Source organism: Misgurnus anguillicaudatus, chromosome 14 (assembly GCF_027580225.2).
Source record: "Misgurnus anguillicaudatus chromosome 14, ASM2758022v2, whole genome shotgun sequence".
NCBI lineage: Eukaryota > Metazoa > Chordata > Actinopteri > Cypriniformes > Cobitidae > Misgurnus > Misgurnus anguillicaudatus.
In genome coordinates, this window is record NC_073350.2 from 18,139,264 (window position 1) to 18,165,000 (window position 25,737).

Here is a 25,737-nt window from a genome sequence, read left to right on the forward strand (position 1 = left end):
GATGTTTGCTTTGGGCAGATGGTTGCATTTACAGTCCTTGAGCGAATTGAAAGGTAAACTAATGACGTTTGATAGATCGCTGCGTTGGTGGTGCAGCTCGAGGACATTTAGTCCAGCACGCACTCATTTGAGGTCAGCCCCGAGCACTGGCCAAGTAGCTCTGAGAGGCTTTAACACAAATGAATGTAAGTTAAAGGTACTGTTGGTCCATAATGCACAATTTGCAGACTCGGCCACAATCATTCTTGCTCCCTAATGGAGATCGAACAATGTGGGAAAATTGCCCGTACTTGATCTGCCTTTGCAGGAGCCATTTTGTATGGTGCTGGAGCCATGCTACTTCCTGTCTCTGTTACAGTACTGTAAATTGCTGGAGACTGTTTTCTGGCTGGTTAGACTGGAGACGGAGATTCTCGTGTCCGCAAGCTGTTCCAGCTGGACAATAGTTTGAGCTTTTTAAAGGAAAAGTACACCCGAAAATGTTTCTTTTCTTCACTTAATTTCTTTGTAAACTTAATTCAATGTTCACTTATAATTGAAACCAGCAAAGCTTTTGTAAACTTTAGATGACTTGGACACAATTGGTATGAATTGCTTTTGTGTTCTCTGTCATTTTTGAAACCTGACTGCTATCACCCGTTATTCATTTTAAAGGGAAAGTGTGCTCATTTTCCAGCTCCCCTGGAGTTAAACATTTGATTTTTGCAGTTCTGGGGTCCCTTTGGTCGATCTCTGGGTCTGGCGGTACCAGTTTTTGCGTGGCTTGGCATGGTCCATTGAATCTGATTGGACCATTGGCATCGCGCTAAAAACCCCCAAAGAGTTACGATATTTTTCCTATTTAAAACTTGACTCTTCTGTAGTAACATCGTGTACTAAGACCGACGGAAAATTAAAAGCTGTGATTTTCTAGTCAGATATGGCTAGGAACTATACTCTCATTCCAGCGTAATAATCAAGGACTTTGCTGCTGTAACATGGCTGCAGCAGGCGTAGTGATATGCCCTACCCGAAAATAGTCCTCTTGGTTATTTTCAATAGCAGGGGACTACACAATGTAGCTACAGAGGAGTCAGGTTTTGGTTAGGAAAATATCAAAACTCTTTGTTTATTTTTTGGCATCATGCTGGTGGTCTGGTCAGATTCGGTGGATTGTGCTGGGCTATGCTGGAGGTGGTGGCGCCGGACCCGGAGATCGGCTGAATGGATTCCGGAATGGTGGAGGTCAAGTGTTTGACTCTGGGGGAGCTGGAAAATGAGAATATTTTCAAGTTGAGTGTCCCTTTAATTGGTGAAAAAACAGCATCACTCCTAAACCTACTGTGTGTTAAAAAAAGTAAATGATAGCATTTTTAGATGAACCATTCCTTTAAAAGTAATCTCCAATAAAAGCCTACATCAAATTTCCAGTTTCCAGCTCTTTCTTACTTAACAGGCATAAAGTCCCTCGACAGAACATCATGCACTGGAGAGCTACAGGGTCAATAATGTAAAACCTGACAGATTGCTGATGTCTGCAGGGCTTGAAATCTGAAAGAGAGGGGGGAGCCTCTGCTGTTTCTCATCCCGGCTGATTTGACATGGAAGTGCTGTGGTGAAGATAGCACTCAAACGGTGGTTATAGACTCAAGGGCACAGCTGCTTCAAAGACGTCTAGATTTCATCGTCCACGTTGCTTGATCTGTAATCTAGATTTAAGCATATGTGTCACTTTCCCAGATGGAATATGTTCATCAAATTGTGCAGAACAAATTTATTTGACCATGGTTGTCATTATATTACATCTTTATTATATTATATAAAGCCATATAAATGGTCGAGGTGTGAACTAGTTTGAAATAATATCTATATGTGTGTGAAAGGCGGGTGCAGCTACAGTAAAGTGAAATTGTTAGCAGTTCTGCCTCCTTGAACTAGCATCCATTGTGAGAAACTGCAGGAACGTTAGGAACGTGCGTCATTCTGCAGGTGAATTGACCATGGCCTTGGGCTAATTCTCCTTTTCAGTACCTGATTACCAGGAACAGGATATTTTCCTGTGGAGAAAAGATACCGGCTTTGGATTTAGGATCCTGGGAGGGAATGAACCAGGCGAGCCGGTGAGTGAAAAGCAATTTTTGTTTTTACAGTATTGTATTAGTGTTCATTTATCGCTATTTATTACAGGTTTTTTTCATTCATTCCGTGCTATGTGATGTCTTGTCCACTTTAACAAGGTGTTTGGACACAAATGTGTGTTGGCAGTGTGTGAACATATCAACCCTACAATGACAAAAATCCACTAACTACTTTCTTTTAAATTCCCATTAAACCAAAGCAGTCTCCTTAGACATGCTTTTTTATTCTTTTGTTAATGTGACATCACAAAAACAAAGCCCCACCCACGGCCACTGACTGACTGGTTTATTTTACCCAAAAGCTTTTCTAAATGTGCTTGTTAGCATGCTATAATGCTAATGCGGCTAAAGATGCTATTGTCTCAAACTGTATTCAAAGGAATCAGATCTATTTTTAAGCAAAAGCGCTCATTGTCTGTTGGTAAGGGAGTGAGTAGCTCATTTGCATATACATTTTTGCTCCCACCCAAATAGGGGCATTTTGGACACGGACACATTCTAGGCACACCTGAGATATTACATCTTGTAAAATGGGCATAATATGTGCCCTTTAAAGCTATTTGTAAAAACGCATCTTGCTAATTCTTCTAGTTATTATTCATGCAGCTTTTTGACCTCACAATAATTGAGAAACAAGTAGTGAAAGCAATAATGTTGATTAAAATATACACTTTATCTAATACATTCTTTTAAGTACTATCCTAAAATCATGACGTTATTAATAAAAGCAAATGGATGTTTAATGCACGCACAGCTTTAATGCAAAAGATGATTTACTACTATTAATTCGATATCGTGCCAGACAGATGTTTATCTTTTCATGAAGCTTGTGCCCAAATACACTGATACTGTTTGACAATAGCAAAAGCTTCAAAACCACAAAAAAACAAATATAGAGCGTTTTGAAGCTGTTCCAAACGTAATCGTCTAAGTTTGGCAGAGTTTCTTTGGCGTCATTTTTCACAGCTTGATCATGATACCCCTTTCCATGTAAAATGAGCACACTGAGTTTCTGGCCAAACCTGTGTCCAGTAAAAGCATCGGCGGTGTGTGTGTGCACGCGTGGGTTGACACAGGCTTTGATCTGTGCTGTAAAGCCTCAATCAGTCAGAAAATATCACCAGTTCATCCTTTTAATGAGGCTAAGTTACATCTTTGAACTGATCAGACTTTGCTTGGCTGGTGGAGAAGATAGAAGACCGATTTCACCGGTTGCAGAAAACCTCACAACCATTAGATTCAATATAAACACAGGAATTTGAGTCTTTCTGTGAAGCTGGACCGCATGCTGTCTGCTTAGGGTTTTTGAACCTCTTTTTGTTTTTGTTGACTGAGATATTTTTGAAAACAACTCAATCTTTTTCTTCACATCGAATTTTGCACAGATATATATCGGCCACATCGTGAAATACGGAGCTGCCGATGAAGATGGGCGTCTGCGATCGGGCGACGAGCTAATCTGTGTGGATGGGACGGCTGTGGTGGGAAAATCCCATCAGCTGGTCGTTCAACTCATGCAGCAAGCCGCTAAACAGGGTCACGTTAACCTGACCGTGAGACGCAAGACTGGATATGGATGTACGTATTTCAAGTCCAAATAAGCTTTTCTGTCAGTGTTGCAATGAATCATTTATTATTTTTATACATTAACGATATTTAATTCATTTCAGATTAGAATGACACTTGTTGAACTTTTGTGTTTTTGAATTGCGGAGGAGCTAGTTGTAACACATTTTACTCCAGTGAATATTTCTCATGGTAGGGTTAAACATTTGATTTTTACCATTTTGGAATCCATTCAGCTGATCGGTCTAGCGGTATCACTTTTAGCATAGCTTAGCATAATTCATTGAATCTGATTAGACCATTAGCATTGCGCTGAAAAGTAACCAAAGAGTTTCAATATTTTTTCCTATTTAAAACTTGACTCCTCTGTAGTGACATTGTGTACTAAGACCGACGGAAAATTAAAAGTTGCGATTTTCTAGGCAGATATGGCTAAGAACTATACTCTCATTCTGGCATAATAATCAAGGACTTTGCTGCCGTAACATGGCTGCAGCAGGCACAAAGATATTACACGGTCGCCGTGATTTCACCAACTAAGATGTGATCCTGGATCAACATTTTTTGATGATCCTGGATCAACGTTTTAACAAAGATACCCCAACCTACCCTTAACTCAAACCCTAACCATTTTTAAACCCTCAAATTAGTGTGAAATAATAGTTTGAGGAGTATTTCTTAAAAAGCCCCAACCCAATCCTAAACCTAAATCTAACATACACACTAATCCTAATCCTGCAATCTGATTGGTTAATGAAAATGTTGATCCAGGACCGACAATGGTATTGACCCAGGATCACATCCTACTTGGTAAAATCACGTTCACCGATATTACACAGTGCCCGTAAATAGTCCCCTGCTATTGAAAGTTACCAAGGGGACTATTTTTGGGCAGTGCATAATATCACTACGCCTGCTGCAGCCATGTTACAGCAGCATAGTCCTTGATTATTACGCCAGAATGAGAGTATAGTTCCTAGCCATATCTGCCTAGAAAACCGCTTTTCCGTTGTTCTTAGTACACAATGTTACTACAGAAGAGTCAAGTTTTAAATAGGAAAAATATTAAAACTCTTTGGTTATTTTTTAGCATGATGCTAATGGTCTAATCAGATTCAATGATTATGCTAAAAGTGCTAGCGCCAGACCCGGAGATTGGAAGAATGGATTCCAAAATGGTAAGAAATAAATGTTTAACTCTAGGGGAGAGGGAAAATTAGCAATTTTTTAAAAAGTGGAATGTCCCTTTAAGCATTGTTTTGATATTGCTAGAATTATAGTTACTGAGATGCATGTGATAGCTTACCCCAGTTTCTCCAGTCTCTTTTATAATGACTGATACATTTCTAAATGATAATGGATTTTGTGGTAATGTTATTTATTCCTATCAGGCAGAATTTATTTATTAAGTTTTTACATAAAGTCCAAACCTAACCATTATAAAAACCAGTCAGTGCATAGCCCCACCCACAGTAAAATCTCTCTAGATAGCTGTATATTGAATCTTAAACGTATTGTGTATCGTGTACCAATATCTTGTCCCTGGAAACATACATCAGACACTGTGTTTGAAGATAATGAAAAACAGCCAAGCCTACCTCAGTTTAAAAAGCTGAAGTGACCCCACTTCAGCAATTCGGAAGCATGTTTGGAGCAAAGGTCATAAACATGATTGCTTTGTCTGTCAACCTTGATGACAAGGCAATCCTTAAGTGCTCCTTGACATTTAGATCATAAATCTCTTTCCTGACCCTCCTTTGACCTTTTCCTCCTCAGTGGCTAAGGTGGATGGTGAGATGCCTCCTTCCCCAGCCTCATCTCACCACAGCAGTACACAGGCCCCATCTCTAACCGAAGAGAAGCGCACGCCGCAGGGCAGCCAGAACTCCCTCAACACGGTGAGCTCAGGATCAGGCTCCACCAGCGGCATAGGCAGTGGAGGCGGAGGAGGTAGCAACAATACGGTGGTTCCCAACGCCATCCAGCCCTATGATGTGGAGATCCAACGCGGAGAAAATGAAGGATTCGGATTCGTCATTGTTTCGTCGGTGTCGAGGCCTGAAGCAGGCACCACTTTTGGTAAGATCAATTAGATTAACCATTCGGATATATTGAAATGATGAATAGAGTTGGTCTTTAGTTGGTTCAGTTAATAAAAGGAAATGAGTTGAAATCCGCAACGGATTAACAAATTGAAGTTTGTCGCATCAATTAGAAATTTGCTTATTTGACAAATCAAATCATTGCAATTTGCATGTCCTTATATGTGACCCATGCGACTTATGATTGGCTTTGTGGTCCAGGGTGACATATTGTCTCCTATTTTATAAAAAAACGGTAAGAAGTGAGAGATTTGGGTTATTCTGGGAGCGTTTTTAAAATTTTGGTGGGTGTGGGTTCTTCTGCATATCCTCCTTATGCTTATCCTGCAGTTTCTTGTAGTAAAAAGCAAATCACAATGTCTGGCTAAACTAAGGGTTGATATCTATACCACAATCGTTTATCATTTCTCTCTGGATTGGGTGTTTCTACTGTTCTTCCCCAAACCAAACAACATACATCTTGGTTATATAACATGGCAAGTAACAGTATTTAGTCTTTAAAGTTGGTTCATCCAAATCTCCCCGTGTCTTATTCTAATCAGACAAAGATAAATCGCTCTTGACACGGCTGATATTTTCATCATCATATTTCTAACAGTTGTAATTGATAGAGAAATCAAGTTAGAGAAGAAGGAAACTAAGAATGACACGGCATGTTTGCATTCTCTGTTCATCAGACAGATCTTACACTTTTAAGTCACAATAGCGCCGTTGGCAGCCGTCACGCAAGCGTGCGCTGGATCCAGCAGACGCAGTCATTACTGCATGTGGGAGTTTTATTCGGTGTGTAGTGATGATGAGTGAGGAGAGAAATGACAGATCCTTGTTTGGGAGGAATAAAAGCAGGGGAGCTGTGCTTGGTTCTGGTTAACTACAGTGATTAAATACTTTAACTACTGTGCAAGAGTCACAGAGATGATGGAGAACAAGAACATATAAACAGTCAACAGTACAGTTTCAGTCATTATGTTTAAACAGCACATAACCTGCTGTGACAGTAACAGGCATGGCAAGTTAAATTAATATTTTATAGTCGTATTAACAACATTAACACCCCTAGTGAGATAGATAAGTGTTAGAGCATTGCATTTGCAGTGCATTAGGTTCTAGGATTACTGATCAAATATATAGAAATACCGATCAAATATATGTATGAATGTGCTGTACGTCACTTAAAAGCGTTTGCTAATGCATAAATGTAAATGACGTTACAAAGAATAAAAGCATTTATTATTAGATAAGAAGCCCAATTACAATGAGATTTTTTTTGAAGATAGCCCTCTTTTGTCATAAGCATTGCTGAATACCTAACATAAAATGTTCCTACAGATCAGTTAGACAGCCTAAAAAAAAACAATGGCAAGGATCATCTCATGCTTTTTAAACTAAATAAAACAGCCAGACATACACTGTCAGGAAAAAAGTATAAAACTGTACCTTTTCTGTTGCTGAGGTGGTACCCTAATGCTGCGTTTACACCAACCGCGTTTGAGACGTCAAAATCACGTCTACCACGCTTAGTTTGCCGCTTAAACAGTTTAAATGCATTCACGCATCTAGAGTTAAGTAGACGTGCGGAAAAAGCAAGCATTTGACGTTCATCAGAGGCAAAATCTGCTTTTTGTGGGAGGGGCAGGTGTATGCGGTTGTATGTTTCCAAGATGGCTGATGTTTGTATTTGGTCACCTTACTATAGGGGGAAAATAAACGGCGCGGGTCGATAAAAGTCACGTGACTCAAAAGTGAAATGTATTTACAACAACTTACCAGGTTGCCCAATGTCCTCACTGACACTCTTCCAAGCGATGTCCTTTTTATTCCTGTCTCAATAGAAATAAGAACTTGTGTCGTATAGCTCCGGGTGACTGCTCACGGACAATATCAAGCGTTCCTTCACGTTGAATGAGTGACTCCGGGCGGGGCTGCACCGCGCCAGACGCTCAATTGAACTAGACGCGCAAATGAGGCAGAATTGCATCTACCACGCTGAGCCAAACACCTCATCCGCGCCAAACGCCTCATCTGCGCCGCGCCAAACACCTCATCACATTGACTTAACATTGAAATCACCCGTACAAACTGGTACAAAATTGTTCCTTATACCCGTTAACTGGCCCTGTCCCATGAGCGAGACACCCGAGTTTACTTCAATATTTTTCATGTAAATGTTAATCTATCACGACAAACTATATAATTAGAAAGGTCTAAATGTAGTTTTCATATTTTAAAACTTTTTAGCAGTAATAATAATGCATTGACTGTTATTTAATAATTTGTGACAATAGTATGTAGCAAACCTCGTCGCAAACCAACACAAATTGTGATAATTTTATGTATAAAATAATACTATAATGCATTATTTTTTTTTATACATTATTACAGACACTTCAGTAACAAACTTGTCTTCTAAAAAAAAGTGTCTTCTTTAAAACAAGACCAAAATTAGGCTTCTAGGCAAAAAAGCCAGAGTTATGTTAATTTGAAGGGCTACATCACCTTTAACCCCCCACTCAAAAAGGGTTGTGCCAGGTAAAGGGTTAAAGTACACAATTATAGGTCCTTAAGGGGGTCGCACACCGGACACCGAGTCATGTCTAGGACAACTCGGAGGTATTGTTAACCGGAAGTGCACATTAAATAGCACGATCTTAGTCAGATAGCGTCTATTTCAAGATGCTAAATATACGTTAGCAGCCAATGTTAATCGTTAATGATTTGCGACAAATATAATGTTATTTAATGTTAAACTATGTGAGTGGCACTCTGTGGCGCATCAGGGATTTGAGCAACTTCCTGATTCAAAGCTGCTCGCCGCGGACAGGCGCCACCTATCGGCGCCGGTGTGCCTATACTCATAGAAAACAATGTGTTCGATTTATTTTTTTATTTAGAACGGCGCCGCACTGAGCTGGTCGTCCGGTGTGCGACCCCCTTTAGGGTATAATATTGTACCCCAAAAGGTACAACATTTCAATGTGTTGTATACCCATAAATCTACAAAATGAAACTTTGAGGGTACCACCCCATTGACAGAAAAGGTACAGTTTTGCCCCTTTTTTGTACATATATTTCTAACTGTGTAAGTGTCTAGTATTTCTGACATCAGGTTTACTGAAAAGCCTTTTTGGGGTGGCGTTTTGGAGAAGAGGGCTTAGTTAAAGTTTACAAAATGGTGGATGTTGGGCTGAAATGGCTTACATAAGCGATTCTGAACAATCACAACATTATCTAACAGTATTTCATAATTCATCACACAGGATGAGTTACAGCACAATGCCATTCACAGAGAGAACTTTGACTTAAAAGTGTAATGAATTATTTAAAACCAGTAGAGATTATACTCTGAATACAAGAATTGAGGCACATGGGGTGATCTTGCACTCAGATACCTTTCAGATTCAGCAGACTCCCTGTGTCAGTTCTTGCCGTTGCACCACATAAAGTACCTTTGCTCTCTATTCAGTAACATGCTTTTGTCTGTCACAAGTGTTTTGCTTGCAGGGCACAATCTGTGGGCAGCCTATGAAATTTTTGGCACTTCGGCTGGGTGGCTTGGTGTATTAACTCCTATAAATTCTCTTCTTCCTTTCTCTCTCTTCTCTCTCCATCCCCACCAAAAACCACGACCAATCAAACAAAAATGAAAATCATCTTAATTACAATGCTCAATCAAAAAGCTGGAAACGCATGTGTGGCAATGCCTCATAAAATAGGTCGAATCATCGAAGGAAGTCCAGCTGACCGCTGCGGGAAGCTGAAAGTTGGAGACCGGATCCTGGCTGTAAACGGATGCTCCATCACCAATAAGTCCCACTCGGATATCGTCAACCTGATCAAGGAGGCCGGGAACACAGTGACTCTGCGGATCATTCCGGGAGATGGTCAGTGAGATTGGTTTCTCTCTCTCTCTCTTTATTTAAACTCAACCAGCATAGCTTTATAATGTGATATGAGAACATGTTGGTGCACGTGGGTGTGCGCAATAGCATACTGCTCTCACGAGTAATAATGTAGACAGTACGTTCAGCATTATTAGCATAGAAATAATAAACAGGAACCTGCGGGGGCATCGGCGCAGCGTGCAATGCTCAACGCGCTCACAGGCGTCTTTATATATATATATATAACAGCATTTATAACCTTAGAGGTAGAATGCATTCATTATGTGCTGGTGTAATAATAATAATAGCAGATGGCACACCAGCCAAATCAAACATAATATAAACAGTCTGGTATGGTGCATTGTTTCCTACTGAATTCTGTTTTTACACCTCAGTTTGTTTTTATTAAAATATTATATCAACTCTACCTGTAATTATATGTGACTCAGTCTATGAAAGTCATATTTTTGTGATTTAAAGCAACACCAAAGAGTTTTAAAATAACGCTTCCAAAAAAGTTTCAGTCGTTCATCCACTCGAAACAGCTTTGCAGCCCTCTGTCGGCCAAAACCGCACTAAAGAAGTTTCCAACCGTCGGGTCGCGGTCCTGTAGTTCGAGTGAAAACTACAAAAACTTGCTTTACGGGATCTACAATCCAATCAGAGCCAGCTTTGCTGCAGTAGGCTAAATTATTTACAACAATGGTAATGGACATTTCCACTTCCAACCTGTAGGGGGAGCAAAGAGCAAAAACTCTTTAGTGTTGCTTTAATGTATGATCCATTTGTTACGCATACGTGAGGGTCCATAAGTGAGAGTATTGTACGTGCACCACCGGATTTTTGAAACCATGCATATGCGCCTACACGAGGATGTAGCAGTGGCGGCCGGTGACTTCTTTTTTCACGGGCGCACGATGCGAAGTTCGTCACAACATGTATGTAGCCTGTCGTGTGTGGTTCCTTTTTTTTAAAATATGTGTGAGTGCGTGTGTGTGCATCACGTGTTTTGTCAAATTAAGTGCCTGCTGCAGACGCGTCTAAAGGGTTTATGAAAAAAGAGATGCTCGCGTTTGCCAGATACTCGTATAATCTCATGCGTAATCAGAGTTTATTGTTTAAGGAGTGTCTTGTGTGTATTTTGTGAACATGAGCGTCTGTTTTATCATAAACGGTTTTGACGCGTGTGCAGCAGGCACTTATTTTGACAAAACACGTGATGCACATGGTTCACATGATGCAACAAACACATATTTTGAAAACGCAAGCAACACACGATACGCCGAACACTTATTTTGAATGTGCACCCCTCGGATGAGCAGTCACGCTCATTTTGACAAAATGCAACGCATCTTCTGGGCTACATACTACAATCTCTTGTAGGTGCATGCACGGCATAAACGTACAAAATTATATGCAAAATTATATATAAAAATAAGGCGGTACACTTACAGTACGTGCGCACTCTTCTGATGATGAAAAATTGCGTACTGTACGCGGACCGTCACGTAGGCATAAAAATGTACTATACTTCAGCCTTAGTTGTACCCGGCCCTGTTATCACATTTAATTCAGCAAGCTCGCATCTCTGGTAAAATGTGATTTCTTGCTGTAGCTCTGTAGATTCAACAGCATTGGAGTAACAGTGCAGGGATCAGTGACGTGTATATGCTTGCATGCATCTGTCAGCGTGTCAGTGTTTCTGCACTAAGTCTTACTGTTTGGAGAGAAGGCAGCATGCAGTAATGAGAGAGCTCAGCTCAGCTGTAATGTATGATACCATATACACCAGGTGTACACCGGTGGGTGCTGCTTCAGAGATGAGGAGAGCTTTGGCACACCGCAGAAATATCCAAAATTGACAGAATGTGGGTGTTATACGTCTGTTTGTGTTTAGATTGTGGGTTTGTGTTTAGTGTCTGGGAACACTGCACAACTGCTGTTACTGAAATGGTTCCTCTTTTTGTGTTTAATTTATGTATGCATGATGTATAATTGATGCATTCTGGACATCTCAGCGAAAAAAAAGAGGAGAAAAACAAGATCAGAGAGAGAGAGAGACAGCATAAGGTCTGTTGTCAGAGCGATGGGGAAAGGCTATTTTAAGATAGTGGGATTCATAGCTGTGCGTTCATCAAAGTCTCCTCTTTCCCCCACAGTGTCTGTCCAGTAGGATGGATTTAAAGCTGCTTGATCACAACCAATAGAAGCTCGCATTTTGATTCGCAATGTAATCAAAGTGAATGATCCGAGATCAATTAAAGAGATATAATAAAGAATTTGTCCTCATTTACTCACCATCATGTCATTGCAAACCCGAATGACTTTATTTCCTCTGTGGAACACAAAAGCGGATTTTCAGAAAAATGTTCAGTCTGTGTCGTGATGGTTACAAGTCTCTTGAGATCCTGTGCTGTTTTTTGGTGTTATCTGATGTGATACTGCTTGATGGGATATGTTTAAATAGGCACAATCAGTAATGAGATTTGGGAGCTACGGTGGATCTTCAATAAATAATAACGCTTTTGTCTGTTCCTCACATAAATAGAAGGATCTCTTGACAGAAATGCAATCTGATATACATAACTATATTATCAGTGGTGTATAAAGACCTTACATAATGAACTGTATTGTTTTTATTACCTTATCATGAGTCGTTTTATCTACATTCACCGCATAGAAGTCGCTGTCCTGTTTCTACAGTAGCCCTAAATGGACAAACTGATCTACAGAGCGCATTTCGTCCTTAAAGGCGCTCTATGCATTTTCGGCGTTTTTGTCAAACAGCAACCCCTAGAGTCACTGGAGAATACTTGCAACTGTCGTAATTTCCCACTCCTACTCTAGTACACCTCCGAAGATAATGACCAGGAAATGTCCGATTCCTAACGCGGTCAGATTCTCTTTTCCTTTTCCTACTCTCTTCCGAACGCGCATTCTTAACTTTTAAATCGTTTAGCCTCACGTCTCAAATTGGCGCATGCAGTTGTTGTTATAGGCTTGATTGACTTCATGCGGCGCTGCAAGAACCGACAGCCAGATGGCGTCAAAGTGCCGTATCGGATCATTCTCGCGGTACTTTGACGTCATCCGGTGGTCGGTTCTTGCAGCGCCGCACGAAGTTGAACAAGCCTAACGTGTGTGACGTCGTTGCCGTAAAGCAAGTCGTGATTCTCGCGAAATTGGTCAGAGGCGGTTCCGAAATAACTTTGAAGCTGTTATATTAAGGTAAAATAACTGCATAGTGTGTCTTTAAGTTGTCTCAGATGATGACATGTTTGTCCTGTGGCAGCTACCTTAGCTTCTGATTGCGTTTCGAAATCGAGGTCGGTTGCAATTTTACTGCTAGTTGCCGCTAAAAATCCACATAATCATAAATTTAAAAGAGCAGCAGTCCACACCACAACTAACCCACAACATTAGTCCCTTTCACACATACAGTATTTTGGTAAATTGCAGTTAACAGGTCATGTGTGAACAGAACCTTTCTGGTAAATCAGTGCTGACAATTTACCAGTAAGAGAGGTTGTAACATTACCAGTAATTTAATTTAATTAAAGATTACCGGCATTTAGAACGGACGACGTCAGACCGCGCTGACAGCTTCGGGCCAATCATAACGTTTTAATACAGATGACGGGTTTACCCCCGCACTGTTTACGGACGTTTCCACACACATGCTGCTTAAAAGTCGAGCACACTTGAAGTTCACGTCCACATTTCTTCACCAAAGTTGTTTAAAACAGCTTACCATCTATTTGCCGAATTGCCCACGTCCTTCGCACACTTTCTGTGAAGCCTAATGTGCAAACAATACTGTTGTTTAAGACGCAGTTTCGGTTTTGACCCGCTTAATGCAATGTTGTTTGGTCAAGAGCAACTTTGCACCGTCAGCGTTTACCACAGACGAGAAAACAACAAAATACGGACTGTGGATATGAACAATGTGGATTGTTTACAAATACAACACTGAGCTCGCAGTGCGCCACAGGTAACTTCCGTTTCTCACCGAATTTAATGGTATTTATATGATGCTGATGTGTGAATGATGTCTTACTGGTAAAAAGACGGAACGTCACTGCGTGTGTGAACAGCACATTTTTGTATTTACTGGTAAATTCCTTCTGAAAAAATGAATGGTCATTTACCGGAATAACTGTGTGAAAGAGGCTCATGACAGCCAAACAAAAGAATTAGAATTTTACTTTTTCCCCGCCATTGAGTTATCTGGTCAATTAAGAGAAAAAAATTCCCTGCCAATGACGCTTCCCTGACAAGTTTTTACGGTGATCTATGATTCAGCTATTATCCACTAGATGCCGCTCTTACCCAATTTATAAAAAACTGAAGCATCAGCTAATTCAACAACATTGTAAACTCCATGTATGTTTTGATCTTCATTCTAAATCTCATCTCTAAGAAAATGTCTTTACAAAAATGCTACTTTTTCAGCTTTTTGTTCAAAATGTAGTATTTTTGAAGAAACCTACCCAATGAAGATCGGATGAAACTTTTTTCAGTTTTGTTTGTTTAAAAGCAGATTGTCTGTTCTTTCATTTTCAAATATATTTGTATGTTTATATATTTATAGATGGTTTCAGCAGTAACAACATAAATGGCTTTTTTGGTCAACATACAACTTCTGGTAAACTCTGCTAAAAAATAAATAACAACAAAGTCCTTTTACAGTAGTTTATTTATATAACAAGCAAAATAAACAACACGTAGATTACCTAGGAAATTTCGAAAAGGTATTTGTTCAAGAGTTAAGTTTAGCAACTAGTCAGACCATTAAAAAAAACTCAAACCGGAAGTAATGTTCGGACCAGTTAGTAATCGCGTCACCGCACATGCGTCCGATGAAACCGTCTATAGAAGAAAATTTTCCTTGAAGGCATTTTGTGAAACTCATAAAAAAATGCTAACCAACAACTTAAAAAAAAGGTTGGTGGGGAATGAGTTAAAGGGCTCACGTACTCACACTTTTTGGAGATTGACAGCCCCTGGTCACTGTATACTTTTATATTCCACGGAAGAAAGGAAGTCATATGGGTTTGATCCTTGCAGAGTGAGAAATAATCGGATTTACAGTTCTGGGTGAAGTATTTTTGAACTCAAGCTTAATTGATAGCGAGAGGGTAGCTAGTGATTTGTGATTACGGATACATGTGGGAAATTGGGTGTAAGCCATAGGACGATTTTAGGTCACTGGGCTATATTATAGTGATATGTAAGACAAAAGCCACAGGCACCGTTTCCGACAGCATGACAAATGTACAGTTCTTCCTACTGCCCTGCTGGAGTGTGCCTGTACAGTGCACTAATGTTTTGTTGAATAGAAAACGGCCCTCTGATACTTGCTCCACTGGGCCCACTTTACGGGAACGCGCTGCTGATGCATCATGGGTAATGGTGCGTCATGAAAGTAAAACTCTCTTTATCTTCCTTAACATTTCTGTTGTTCTTACACAGAGTCCTCCAATGCATCACTGCTGACCAATGCTGAGAAGATAGCAACCATAACTACCACACACACACCTCAGCAGCAATCTGCACCTGAGCCAAGGTACAAACCAACACCATTAAATAAAGTCTTTATTGACTTTGTCGTAAATGCACATTAAATAACAAATACATGTTTTTTCCCCAGAAACAACACTAAACCAAAACAGGAGTCTTATGAGTTCAAAGCTCCACAAGCTCTGCCTCCTCCGGGCCCACAAACGCAACCTTCGAATCAGGTATGTCATTGCACAGAGCGCTCATTACATTTCCCCTCTATATTGATATCTTTGCCCAAAGTTTCTCCTGAGGAAGGCCGTGCAAGTATGTCAAAACCGAAAGAAGACTAAAAAACAAATTTGTACAACACATCTCACTAGAGGTTCCCTTCACCATCTTAGATTTTGACACTGAGGTGGTATTATAGGCTTTGAGCACGCTGCTGCCTTGTGATGGCCCTTTCCAGCCCTTTCCCGCTCGGCCAGAAATACCTCCAGAGTCAAATCAATTATTCATGCTGTTCTCCAGATGGTGCTTGTATCGAATATATGTGACTTTCCTGCAGGTGGCTTCCCGCTTTGGCTCTGATGAAATGGTAGTATGGCTAAAAAAATATTTATAGATGCATCACTGACTTTGGTGTGTGTGTGTGTTTTAGGATGCTGAGTTCTACTCTGTTGATCTGGAGAGGGACAATAAAGGCTTTGGTTTCAGCCTCAGAGGAGGTCGAGAGTACAACATGGATCTGTATGTTCTGAGACTAGCAGAGGACGGAGCAGCCGTCAGAAATGGAAAGATGAGGGTATGTGCAACTTTCAAAGTTGAATTGAGGAATAATTATATTTATTGAATTGAATTTGGATCTGAATTTGAAGAGTAAACAGAATCGATGATTACATTTAAAAAAGTCTGTAGAAGAGTGCTGACCCAGTATTAGCTTTGCCAGGTTGCCATTATTATTAATGTAGTCAGATCTGAGATTTTGTTCAGAATCCAAAAAGATCACTTCATTGCTTTCCTCTGGAACGCTTTGTGTATAGCAAAGTTAAAGGGACACTCCACTTTTTTAATTTTTCAGCTCCCTTATTGTTAAACATTTGATTCTTACTGTTTTGTAATCCATTTAGCCGATCTCGGGTCTGGCGCCACCACTTTTAGCATAGCTTAGCATGATCCATTGAATCTGATTAGACCATTAGCATCACGCCTACAAAAATAACCAAAGAGTTTCGATATATTAGTTACACCGTGTGCTAAGACCGACGGAAAATAAAAAGTTGCGGTTTTCTAAGCCGATATGGCTAGGAACTATACTCTCATTCTGGCCTAATAATCAAGGACGTTGCTGCCGTAACATGTCTGCAGGAGGCGCAATGATACATAGGATTACGTAGTGCCTGAAAATAGTCCCCGGCCATTGAAAGTTACTAAGGGGATTTTTGGCTGCTGCGTAATATCATTGCGCCTCCTGCAGCCATGTTACAGCAGCAAAGTCCTTGATTATTACACCAGCATGAGAGTATAGTCCTAACCATATCTGCCTAGAAAATTGCAACTTTTAATTTTCCGTCAGTCTTAGTACACAATGTAACTACAGAAGAGTCAAGTTTTAAATAGGAAAAATATCGAAACTCTTTGGTTATTTTTTAGGCGTGATGCTAATGGTCTAATCAGATTCAATGGATTATGCAAAGCTAAGTTAAAAGTGGTCATTGATGTTATAGTGTTCAATATAAAACTTCTTATTGAGTGCATTTACATGCATAGTCTTACGCCGTTTATGCTTAATAAACTAATAATGTGTGGGGTCATGTAAACGCGTAAAACGTTTTTCTTTTATTGGGGAAAGCCCATTTTTGCATAAGCTTTCTCGCAGTGTTGTTCATGTGCGCATGTCTCCGTAAGCGCAAAGTAACATATAAAATTATCTGCTCAACTAAAGCAGTTAGCAGAGAAACTTTGAAAATAAAAGCTTATGTTACTTTACAGGTTTTGCAGACATAAGAAGAGATACAACAGTATAGCTTAAAGGTGCAGTGTTTAATTTTTACGGAATCTAGTGGTGAGGTTGCAAATTGCAACCAACGGTTCAGTCCACTGCTCACCCCTCACTTTTGAAACGCATAGAGAGGCTACGGTAGCCGCCAACGGAAAAACATGTCATCGTCGGAGACAACTTAGTAAAAAAGTTTGTCCGTTTCTGAAGGGACCCCGCTGTATGTAGATAAAAAAAATCTAATTCAAAACAAAATGGTTCGTTATAAAAAGGTCTTTATACACCCCTGATAATATAGGTTTGTATATTATTTTGCATTTCTGTCAAGAGATTCTTCTAAAAATTACACACTGCACCTTTAAGACAGATGCACTATAGACGATGACATCACTGCCTACAAGAAACCTGACAAATCTTCAAATGCCATGTAAACGCAGTGTTCTGCATAGCCGGTTTATTGATTTGCATGTAAACTGGTTTCTATAATAAGCAGATTTTTGATAGTTATCCGCTGTGCATGTAAACAGATTTATTTTAATAGAGAAAATATTCGGCTTTAGATGAAAGTGGAGACATTAGCTGTCCGTTAGCATCATTGCTACCGAATGAATATCAGGGCTGTTGTGTTGAGCTCAGCGAGTTAGGACACCAACTCCGTGAAGCGTAGCAAGCTGTCAGCCAAAGACCCATTTTTTGTGGAAATCATATTCCCCTGGCGACAACCGCTGACAGATAACCGGAGGCAGGGAAGAAAAATAGAACAAAGGAAATTTTACCTTCATCTTTCCCGTGCATGACAATGTTTGCTGAATGTCACTGTTGTAGATGGCCGGATTTAGGTTTGATAATGCTTTATATTTATTCACTCTGTTCTGGTTCTCTCAGGTTGGAGATGAGATCTTGGAGATCAATGGCGAGAGCACCAAGGGCATGAAGCACGCCCGCGCCATTGAACTGATCAAAAACGGTGGGCGAAAAGTCCACCTGGTCCTAAGGAGGGGCGACGGCTCCGTGCCAGAATATGGTGGGTCAATCTACGAGAACATCCCATTCTCCCCTGTCTTCAGTCCGTGAGATGTCCCCCAACGGCCACCTCTTCTTTTCCGCGCACTGGCCCTCTCCTCTGACCTCCTACCGGGTGACGGGCCTACCACTCGCGCCTCTCTGCCTCTGTACACCGGGCTAGCCTAGGGGACTTTGGGATATGTGGCTTTTGGGTGTTGGTGGTTGTGGCACAAGCTTTTCATAATACTTCACGAGCGAGGAAGCAGACCGATTAACTTGTCTAAAACTGGATATATACGTTTATTGTTTTTCAGAGGAAAAATTTGATAAACTCCTTCATCCATTCAGGAGGTCACTGAGTTGTAACATATTTATGATATTTATTAAAGGTGAATGTAAGCTACTGAGAAGGGTGACTCGATGACTGCAAACGCATTCTGGTATCATTAGGCATTTCAGCTCACGATACTGTACTGTCCGACATATTCACAGGTCTTTTTGCACGTTGTACATGTCAACTGCTTCTTTTTGCCATCTCTGATGGTTCACCGATTCATATAGGAAGATATACGTTCGTTCATTTACAGACAGAAAAGCAACTCACTTATTGAGCATAATGTCAGTGCCGCATGATGTCAGTGAATATCTTAATGTTTTTTCTTTTCATTTTCCATAATATTTATGGAAAATCCATGTACTAATTCCCCACAGTTAATTTTTATGCTTTGCCATTTAAAAAAAAGATGTTCATTCATGTATTCTGTCGAGTTCAGAATGTGATATATTGTCCTTTCCCCGCACCAACATGATATCTCTGTGAGGTTGTATATTTTTATACCATTTTGTACTTGTTTTTCTCATTTTTCTCTTTCATGTCGCATCACGTTTATTTTCTTTATGTAAACTGCTTCAGATGATTTGTGTGTGTGTGTTGTTCTTGTTAAGGCATCTCTCTCTCTATGGGTTAATTTGCTGCTGAGCGTGTATGTGTGTGTGGTTCTGGATCTCTGTTACCGTTGATTTTTCACTTAAGGGTGGGGGTGTTTTATGGACAATCTCTATCTTTGACTAATTGATAAAATAAACACTGTTTCCATTGCAAAAGATCATAACTCTCTCATGATTGTTGTTTCAGGGATCTAAATATTCTGCTTCTCTTTCTCTTTTTTTATCTTATCTCTTTCTGTTGTTATGGGCTCTTCCTTCCACCCCTAGCGATGGTTGCTCCGCAAGTCGCTGCTTGTATGAGATCTGAAAAGACAGGAGAACCTGCTTTCTACCAAAATCAGACCACGGTTTGTAGATCCGGTGTTTCGTCTCATCACATCTCTGGCGGTTCTGTGTGCTTCCACTCAACTGTTCTGTCCCTCGCAAGTTCATTTACACAGAATGCATTGCCGGTGCTGTGACCATACCTGACATTGTGATCTGAATGAGTGGGTTCATTTTTTACATCCGACAACAACATTTCCACAGATGCGAACGTTTTCATCAGTGAATGCAGTTGTTTAATTACTTGGTGGTGTTTATATTTTTTTGTGATCGTTTGCCAACCGCTAAACACGGTTATGGGTAATTTCTTTAAAAGGACACTCCACTTTTTTTGAAAATATGCTAATTTTCCAGCTCCCCTAGAGTTAAACATTTGATTTTTACCATTTTGGAATCCATTCAGCTGATCTCTGTGTCTGGCTGCACCACTTTTAGCATAGCTTAGCATAATCCATTAAAACGGATTAGACCATTAGCATCGTGCTAAAAAATAAAAAAAGAGTTTCAATATTTTTCCTTTTTAAAACTTGACTCTTCTGTAGTTACATCGTGTACTTAAAGTGACAGAAAATTACGATTTAGCGATTTTCTAGGCAGATATGGCTAGGAACTATACTTTCATTCCGGCGTAATTCCGACATTGCTGCTGTAACATGGCTGCAGCAGGCTCAATGATATTACGCAGTGCCTGAAAATAGTCCCCTGCTATTAAAAGTAACCTAGGGGACTATTTTTTACGCTGGTCAGGCTGGGGGGACCAGCTTAAACCAGCTACCAGCTTATGCTGAATTTCAGTAGGGTTTGGATTCCTCCCATAGACTGTAAATAAAGATGGACGACGCCCGTTCGCTCTCTTCCATTGGTGAAAAGTGAAGCCGTAATTGTCCCGATACGGTGCTGACATCTTGGGTCTTGAGTCTGCGCAGTAGCGATATCGGGACCAGTCGTGCGCAGTAGTGAGCAGGAAGTAAAGCCGTGAAAGCAAGGCCCCGCCCTCGCAGAATGACCATATCACACGATATCACAGCTGTTAATCATGACGTGACACCACGTTTTTATAGCATTAAATAACTAACTAAAAACAAACTTATTTTAAAAACAAACACTTAAATTTACATCAGCGTGATAAAAACTACAGTGAATGACAGAAACCAGCTTCGGAAAAAAGATAATTGAAGTGTAATCAAATAGTTTAGTTGGTCTCAAGTCCCATTGAATAACATGGGGAGGCGGGGTTTATGACCTATACTGGGACCCGTCACTGGGGGGCGATCGAGACGTTTTGGCTTCACTTTTCAGGGCTATAAATTGATATATATTTAGCTCAAAGTTGTAGTTTTTAACTTCTTCAGAGAGTCATGGAAACTGCAAGTTTGAACAATATACGCACATCAGGTTTGTTACATCCATATTACCTCCATATCAGGCTAATTATCCACGGTTATCTTTCACAAACCAGTGCATCAGTTTTAACAGCGTTTTAAATGCATGTGTTGTCATGGTATCAGATTAGTATCATTATCATCTACATCAGCACTAATGCTGTATCTAATTGCTGCTTGAATAATTGGCACATAATTTTCTTCAGTCATTATCACATTCAGTGCCATTACAGAGACACTGGTTATAATAGCCTAACCCCCAATCGCTTAAAGTGCGAAAAGCATATCTATCACATTCATGTTATGTATTAACATAGCATTTGATCAGACAATGTTACTTAAAATTACTCGTATCTTACAGACGGCATCGACGACGGCAACGGCCTCGGCGCCAGTGCACAAACTGTTTCGCAAATGAACGCAGCTCCTCCCGAAAGACGGCCCCACCCACCATCGGAGTCCAGCTATCCACCAGACTTTCACAAACCATCACGATACGACGACAAGAGGTCGCGGGAGCCGGGCCACCGGGAGCAGCACGGCCACCGGTCGAACCACCGCCACAACAACAACAACAACAGACACCGATCGCCAGACAAGAGGAGCGGGAATAAGGGTCACGGAAGGGATGGTGGCACTTCGAAGCCTCACAAGAAGAAGAGGTCTAGCACGGATCATCATCACAACCGCAATCAACATAATCACCAAAGGCATCGCTCCCCGGAGAGGCGCAGAACTCGGAGCGCCGAAAACACCTTGGACAGCCGACATGGCCGGAGATACGGGCGTTCACCCGACAGGCACCATCACCGTCGCTCTTCTCCTCCCCGCAGGCACAGTTCACCTCATCGTTCCCCCCACCGATCCGGTCATCGGCACAGCTCGCCTCACCGGCATAGATCACCCTATCGTTCCCAGCACCAATCTCCCTCAAGGCGGCCTGCAGCTTATTCGGATGAACCCTACAATGGTGAATCGGACACAGGGCTGGATGTGGTCTTAAAGGAACCTCCTCCTCCAACTCCTCCGTCTCGCCTCGAGAGTATTCCTGCTTTTAGGGGGCTCCCGGCCATGGACAGGCTAAGTCTGGAAGACACCCTACCGAGGGATCCTCCGAGCTACTTCGAAGATCTTTCCCCTATGGAGCGAACCTACCACGATTCTACCCTTCTCCGTGGGACGTCCCGTGACAATACCTTACCCCGCGTTAGGACACCCGACTCCGATTTAGCCTTCCAGAACTACAGTTCATTACTGAGGGGACGCTCTCCTGTGAGAGGTGAGGGCAGGCAGGTTGGATACCCTATAGCCGAGTCTCCGATTGCCGGCGCCTACCGAACGAGGAGTCTCGGTCGAGACTTGTCTCCCATTAGAGGATTCCGAGATGAGGAAGACGAGGAGGCCAGATCCCAGCCGAGTGACTACTACAGCACGCTCCGATCCAATTACAGTAGAGCCAACAACAACGCATATGAGCCAAGGAGGAAACCCTATAAAGACAGCCCCAAAGACCTCAGCATCTAACGGAGACGGACATCACGCGCAGACCCCACTCTCCACACGAGCCTTCATCCAAGGACTGCGCAGACCCTGGATATTAAATTATTTGTTTGACGTCTGGTGTTTTCTCATGGTTGAACATCTTTAACTCTCAACAGCAGAAGAATGATTGCTTTTTCTCTCCATTAAAAGTCATTTTCGGTTGTTTATGACCCTTTTTATAAATCTGCTAGCAGTTCTACAGAGTTTGACAACTATGTATAAAGAAAACGATTATGTGCCTAACAGTACCATTCTTGGTGTTTCTTTGTTTTTCTTGGTTTTGTTTTACAATGGACCGCCTTTTGGATTACTGTTCGATTATAAAACCTTCAGTTACAGAGAGCCCCTCTCATGCACCGAGCAGCTCAGTCAATGTGGTGCTCAGACATCTACTGTGCATGTCTTACACTTTCAATGTCCTCTCTCTCGCTCTCTTTATCTCTCTCTCTCTCTTTCTTTCTCTTCCCCAGTGCCACTGTTTTTTAGACATTTGACCAGAGTATAGCACAAGCCTGCATTTGTTTGTATATTTTTGACAGTTTGCAGTATGTGTACATTCAGAGGTGATCATTTTAAAAGAATGAAGGGATAATGAAATTAAACTATGATGATAATGTTCAGAAAATAAAACAATATATATACACATTTTAATGATTCACTTTCTTAATTCTCAGCCTTCATGTGAGGTTTCAGAATTAACACTTGGCAAGCATAAAAAATGAGTGAAAATACTTTGGTGAGAAAATGAAACCGGGCTACTGGCCAGCTGGCTAGTGACTTTAGCTCATAACTGACAAGTTATATTTATGAAATATTTTTTAACACTAAATGAGCACAAATTATCTACTAAAGAAAATGCCTGTCGTTACTTTTGTGTCTTCAAACAACTCTTATCCTACCTTTTGATTTAGTGTTTTTTTATATAAATAATCCTATGTGATGTAAAGAACATTCTGTGCAAATATAACTTTGATATCTTTAATGTTGAATTTCAATAATTGATATCAAACGTGATGCTTCTGATCTCATTTAGATAGAAACTTAAGCCTGAATTTCATAGACAGGGTCACATTTTCTGTCTGTCAAGTATTTATCATAACTAATCTTATTTGACATAATGACACAAATATGCAACTTTTGCAAGAAACCCGATAATGCCATTCTCCCAGGGCATCAAAATAATGGCCATTGAGAGACATTTACACTGCTGCATTTTCTCATGTGGGTGTGGTGAAATTCGATTTTAAACCTTGACTGAGACGAAGAACATGGAGGAAGCAGACTAGTTAACAAGTGGAGTGGAAGATATCTTGGTCTTTAAAATATTCAGTATGTGTGTGGGAGGCAGAGACGGTGTTTAATGCGGTAGATTCTTCACTGACACTTTGCCAACACGTCTGAAAAAAATCAAGAAGAGAACAAAGACTTTATCTTCTTGGCAGTTCAAAAGGTGAAGGAAAAGAGATTCAATAAACTACCCACAGAGTCGACTTTTTTCTCAAAATCCACTAACCCGGATGAATAAGACAGAGCTTTTCTGATGTGAATACGTAAAGAGATGTGCATTAGGTCTGCTGTGTACCACCGAAAGGTTATGGACTACTTGGGGATCATAAGAATTGATTGCAACCTTTAATTTATATAAAAAAAGCGCAGAATGTCAACAAGCATTATTGACCTTTAAAGTATATCCTTTATGTTTCTTGTTTGTATTTGGAAAAAATAATGAAGCTAATTCAATGTAAATAGAATATAAATGATTATTAGGATTAGTTTATGAGCTGCTGTTTTTATCACGTGAATGTATCCATATAGGTGGGGACATGTCATGAAACTCTGACTTTTTCCATGTTTAAGTGCTATAATTGGGTCTCCAGTGCTTTTATCAACCTGGAAAATGTGAAAAAGATCAACACAGTAACTTAGTTTTGGTAAACCATTCTCTGCAAGCATGTGAAAAAATAGGTCATTGAAATGTTGGCTCCCCTTGTGATGTCAGAAGGGGATAATATCTCCCCTTAATCTGCACTATCCAACCACGGCACTGCCATTTAGTACAGAGATTAACTCATTTGCATTTTAAAGGACACACCCCAAAACGGCACATTTTTGCTCACACTTACAAAGTGACAATTTTAACATGCTATAATAAATTATCTATATGATATTTTGAGCTAAAACCTCACATACGTACTCTGGGGGACACCGAAGATTTATTTGACATCTTTAAAAAGCTATCTAATGTAGCATAAAAATGGCTTAATTGATCTTAAAATTGCACGGTTTTAGTTGAGATATCTGGTGTGAATGGATGCTATATGACCTCATTTTAGTCCCACTGCTGTTTCCAGGAATAGGAGGCCTACATCTTGGAGAATGAAATGGACGTAAGATACAGACACATACAACTGTTACCTTCCAGTTTTGTATGCTGACTTCCAAAAATCCTGATTGTAACAAAACATTTTCTCTCTACACTCTTAAAAAGGTGCTTCATGATACCATAGAAGAACCTTTTCTGTCTCAATGGTTCTTTAAGTTGAAAAAAGGTTCTTCAGATTATAAAGGAATGTATAAAGGAAATGGTTCTTTAAAGACTGAATAGTTCTTTGAGGAACCAAAAAAGGTTTATTCTATGGCATCGCTGTGAAGAACCTTTCAAGCATCTTTATTTTTAAAAGTCTATCCATCCATCTATCGTTTCATTTTCATCAGTTATTGCAGGTTTGTGAATTTGTATTCTGTTGTACAGCGAGGGGAGGGGGTACAGGAGGTTTCTCGGTTGCTATAGTTACCTCAAGGTCATTTTTACAGAGTTGCCTAGGCGTCTGTTGTTGAAAGGCACGGCACAAAAAGGGTTTAGAAATGATTTGACAACACAGGGAAGGTCGCAATACAATGTTTAATATTTTATTTTATTTGCATACTACCACAAGACCAAACGCATTTGATGGAAGTCAAGTTCGCCATTTAAAGTCATTGTCATGCATATAGCAATACTGCACTTAATGTGTTTAAATAAATACTAAAAACTAAAGTCTCCCTTACATTTAGTAAAAAATAAATCTTTTGTTCATTCATTTATTTATTGTGCTTCAATAATTTAGCATGCCTCTATACACACACAATACCTTTGCATTGCATTTTAAATCAATTCAGCACACGTCGTTCATTTGCACTTGATTTGGCTTGACATTGAGAAAGCAGTTCAACCCTAACAGTGCGATACTAATGTTGCATGACTGAATGATAGCTTTTGTCTTGTTTGGTGATGATGACATTTATTTGTCACCACATTGGTTTGAAGTACATTTCTTTTTATGCAATAATATAACTAATAATTGCATATACACCGTCAAAAAATAAGGTACC

The 25,737-nt window shown here is 40.3% G+C and overlaps 2 protein-coding genes across 12 annotated transcripts in view; one reads left to right on the top strand and one right to left on the bottom strand.

Annotated features, from left to right (window-relative positions):
* magi1b (membrane associated guanylate kinase, WW and PDZ domain containing 1b) overlaps positions 1-23,010 on the top strand; it is a 168,528-nt gene extending 145,518 nt beyond the window's left edge. For 8 of the 11 annotated variants that reach the window (XM_055183955.2, XM_055183959.2, XM_055183964.2 and 5 more), the window contains 9 exons: positions 2,008-2,099; positions 3,503-3,695; positions 5,460-5,762; positions 9,463-9,666; positions 15,139-15,232; positions 15,317-15,407; positions 15,827-15,970; positions 18,050-18,188; positions 21,185-23,010. In XM_055183955.2, the coding sequence (XP_055039930.2) occupies positions 2,008-2,099; positions 3,503-3,695; positions 5,460-5,762; positions 9,463-9,666; positions 15,139-15,232; positions 15,317-15,407; positions 15,827-15,970; positions 18,050-18,188; positions 21,185-22,347 (2,423 nt within the window). In that variant the 3' untranslated portion in view covers positions 22,348-23,010. Of the gene's footprint in view, positions 1-2,007; positions 2,100-3,502; positions 3,696-5,459; positions 5,763-9,462; positions 9,667-15,138; positions 15,233-15,316; positions 15,408-15,826; positions 15,971-18,049; positions 18,189-19,384; positions 19,465-21,184 lie in introns of all 11 variants that reach the window. The other 3 variants (XM_055183967.2, XM_055183968.2, XM_055183962.2) reach the window with 2 other exon arrangements.
* Positions 23,011-25,255: 2,245 nt separating this feature from the next.
* rhol (rhodopsin, like) overlaps positions 25,256-25,737 on the bottom strand; it is a 2,056-nt gene continuing 1,574 nt past the window's right edge. Inside the window, exon 1 of the mRNA XM_055183970.2 lies at positions 25,256-25,737. This exon is cut by the window's right edge and continues 1,574 nt beyond it. The gene's annotated coding sequence lies outside the window, so the exon portion shown is untranslated.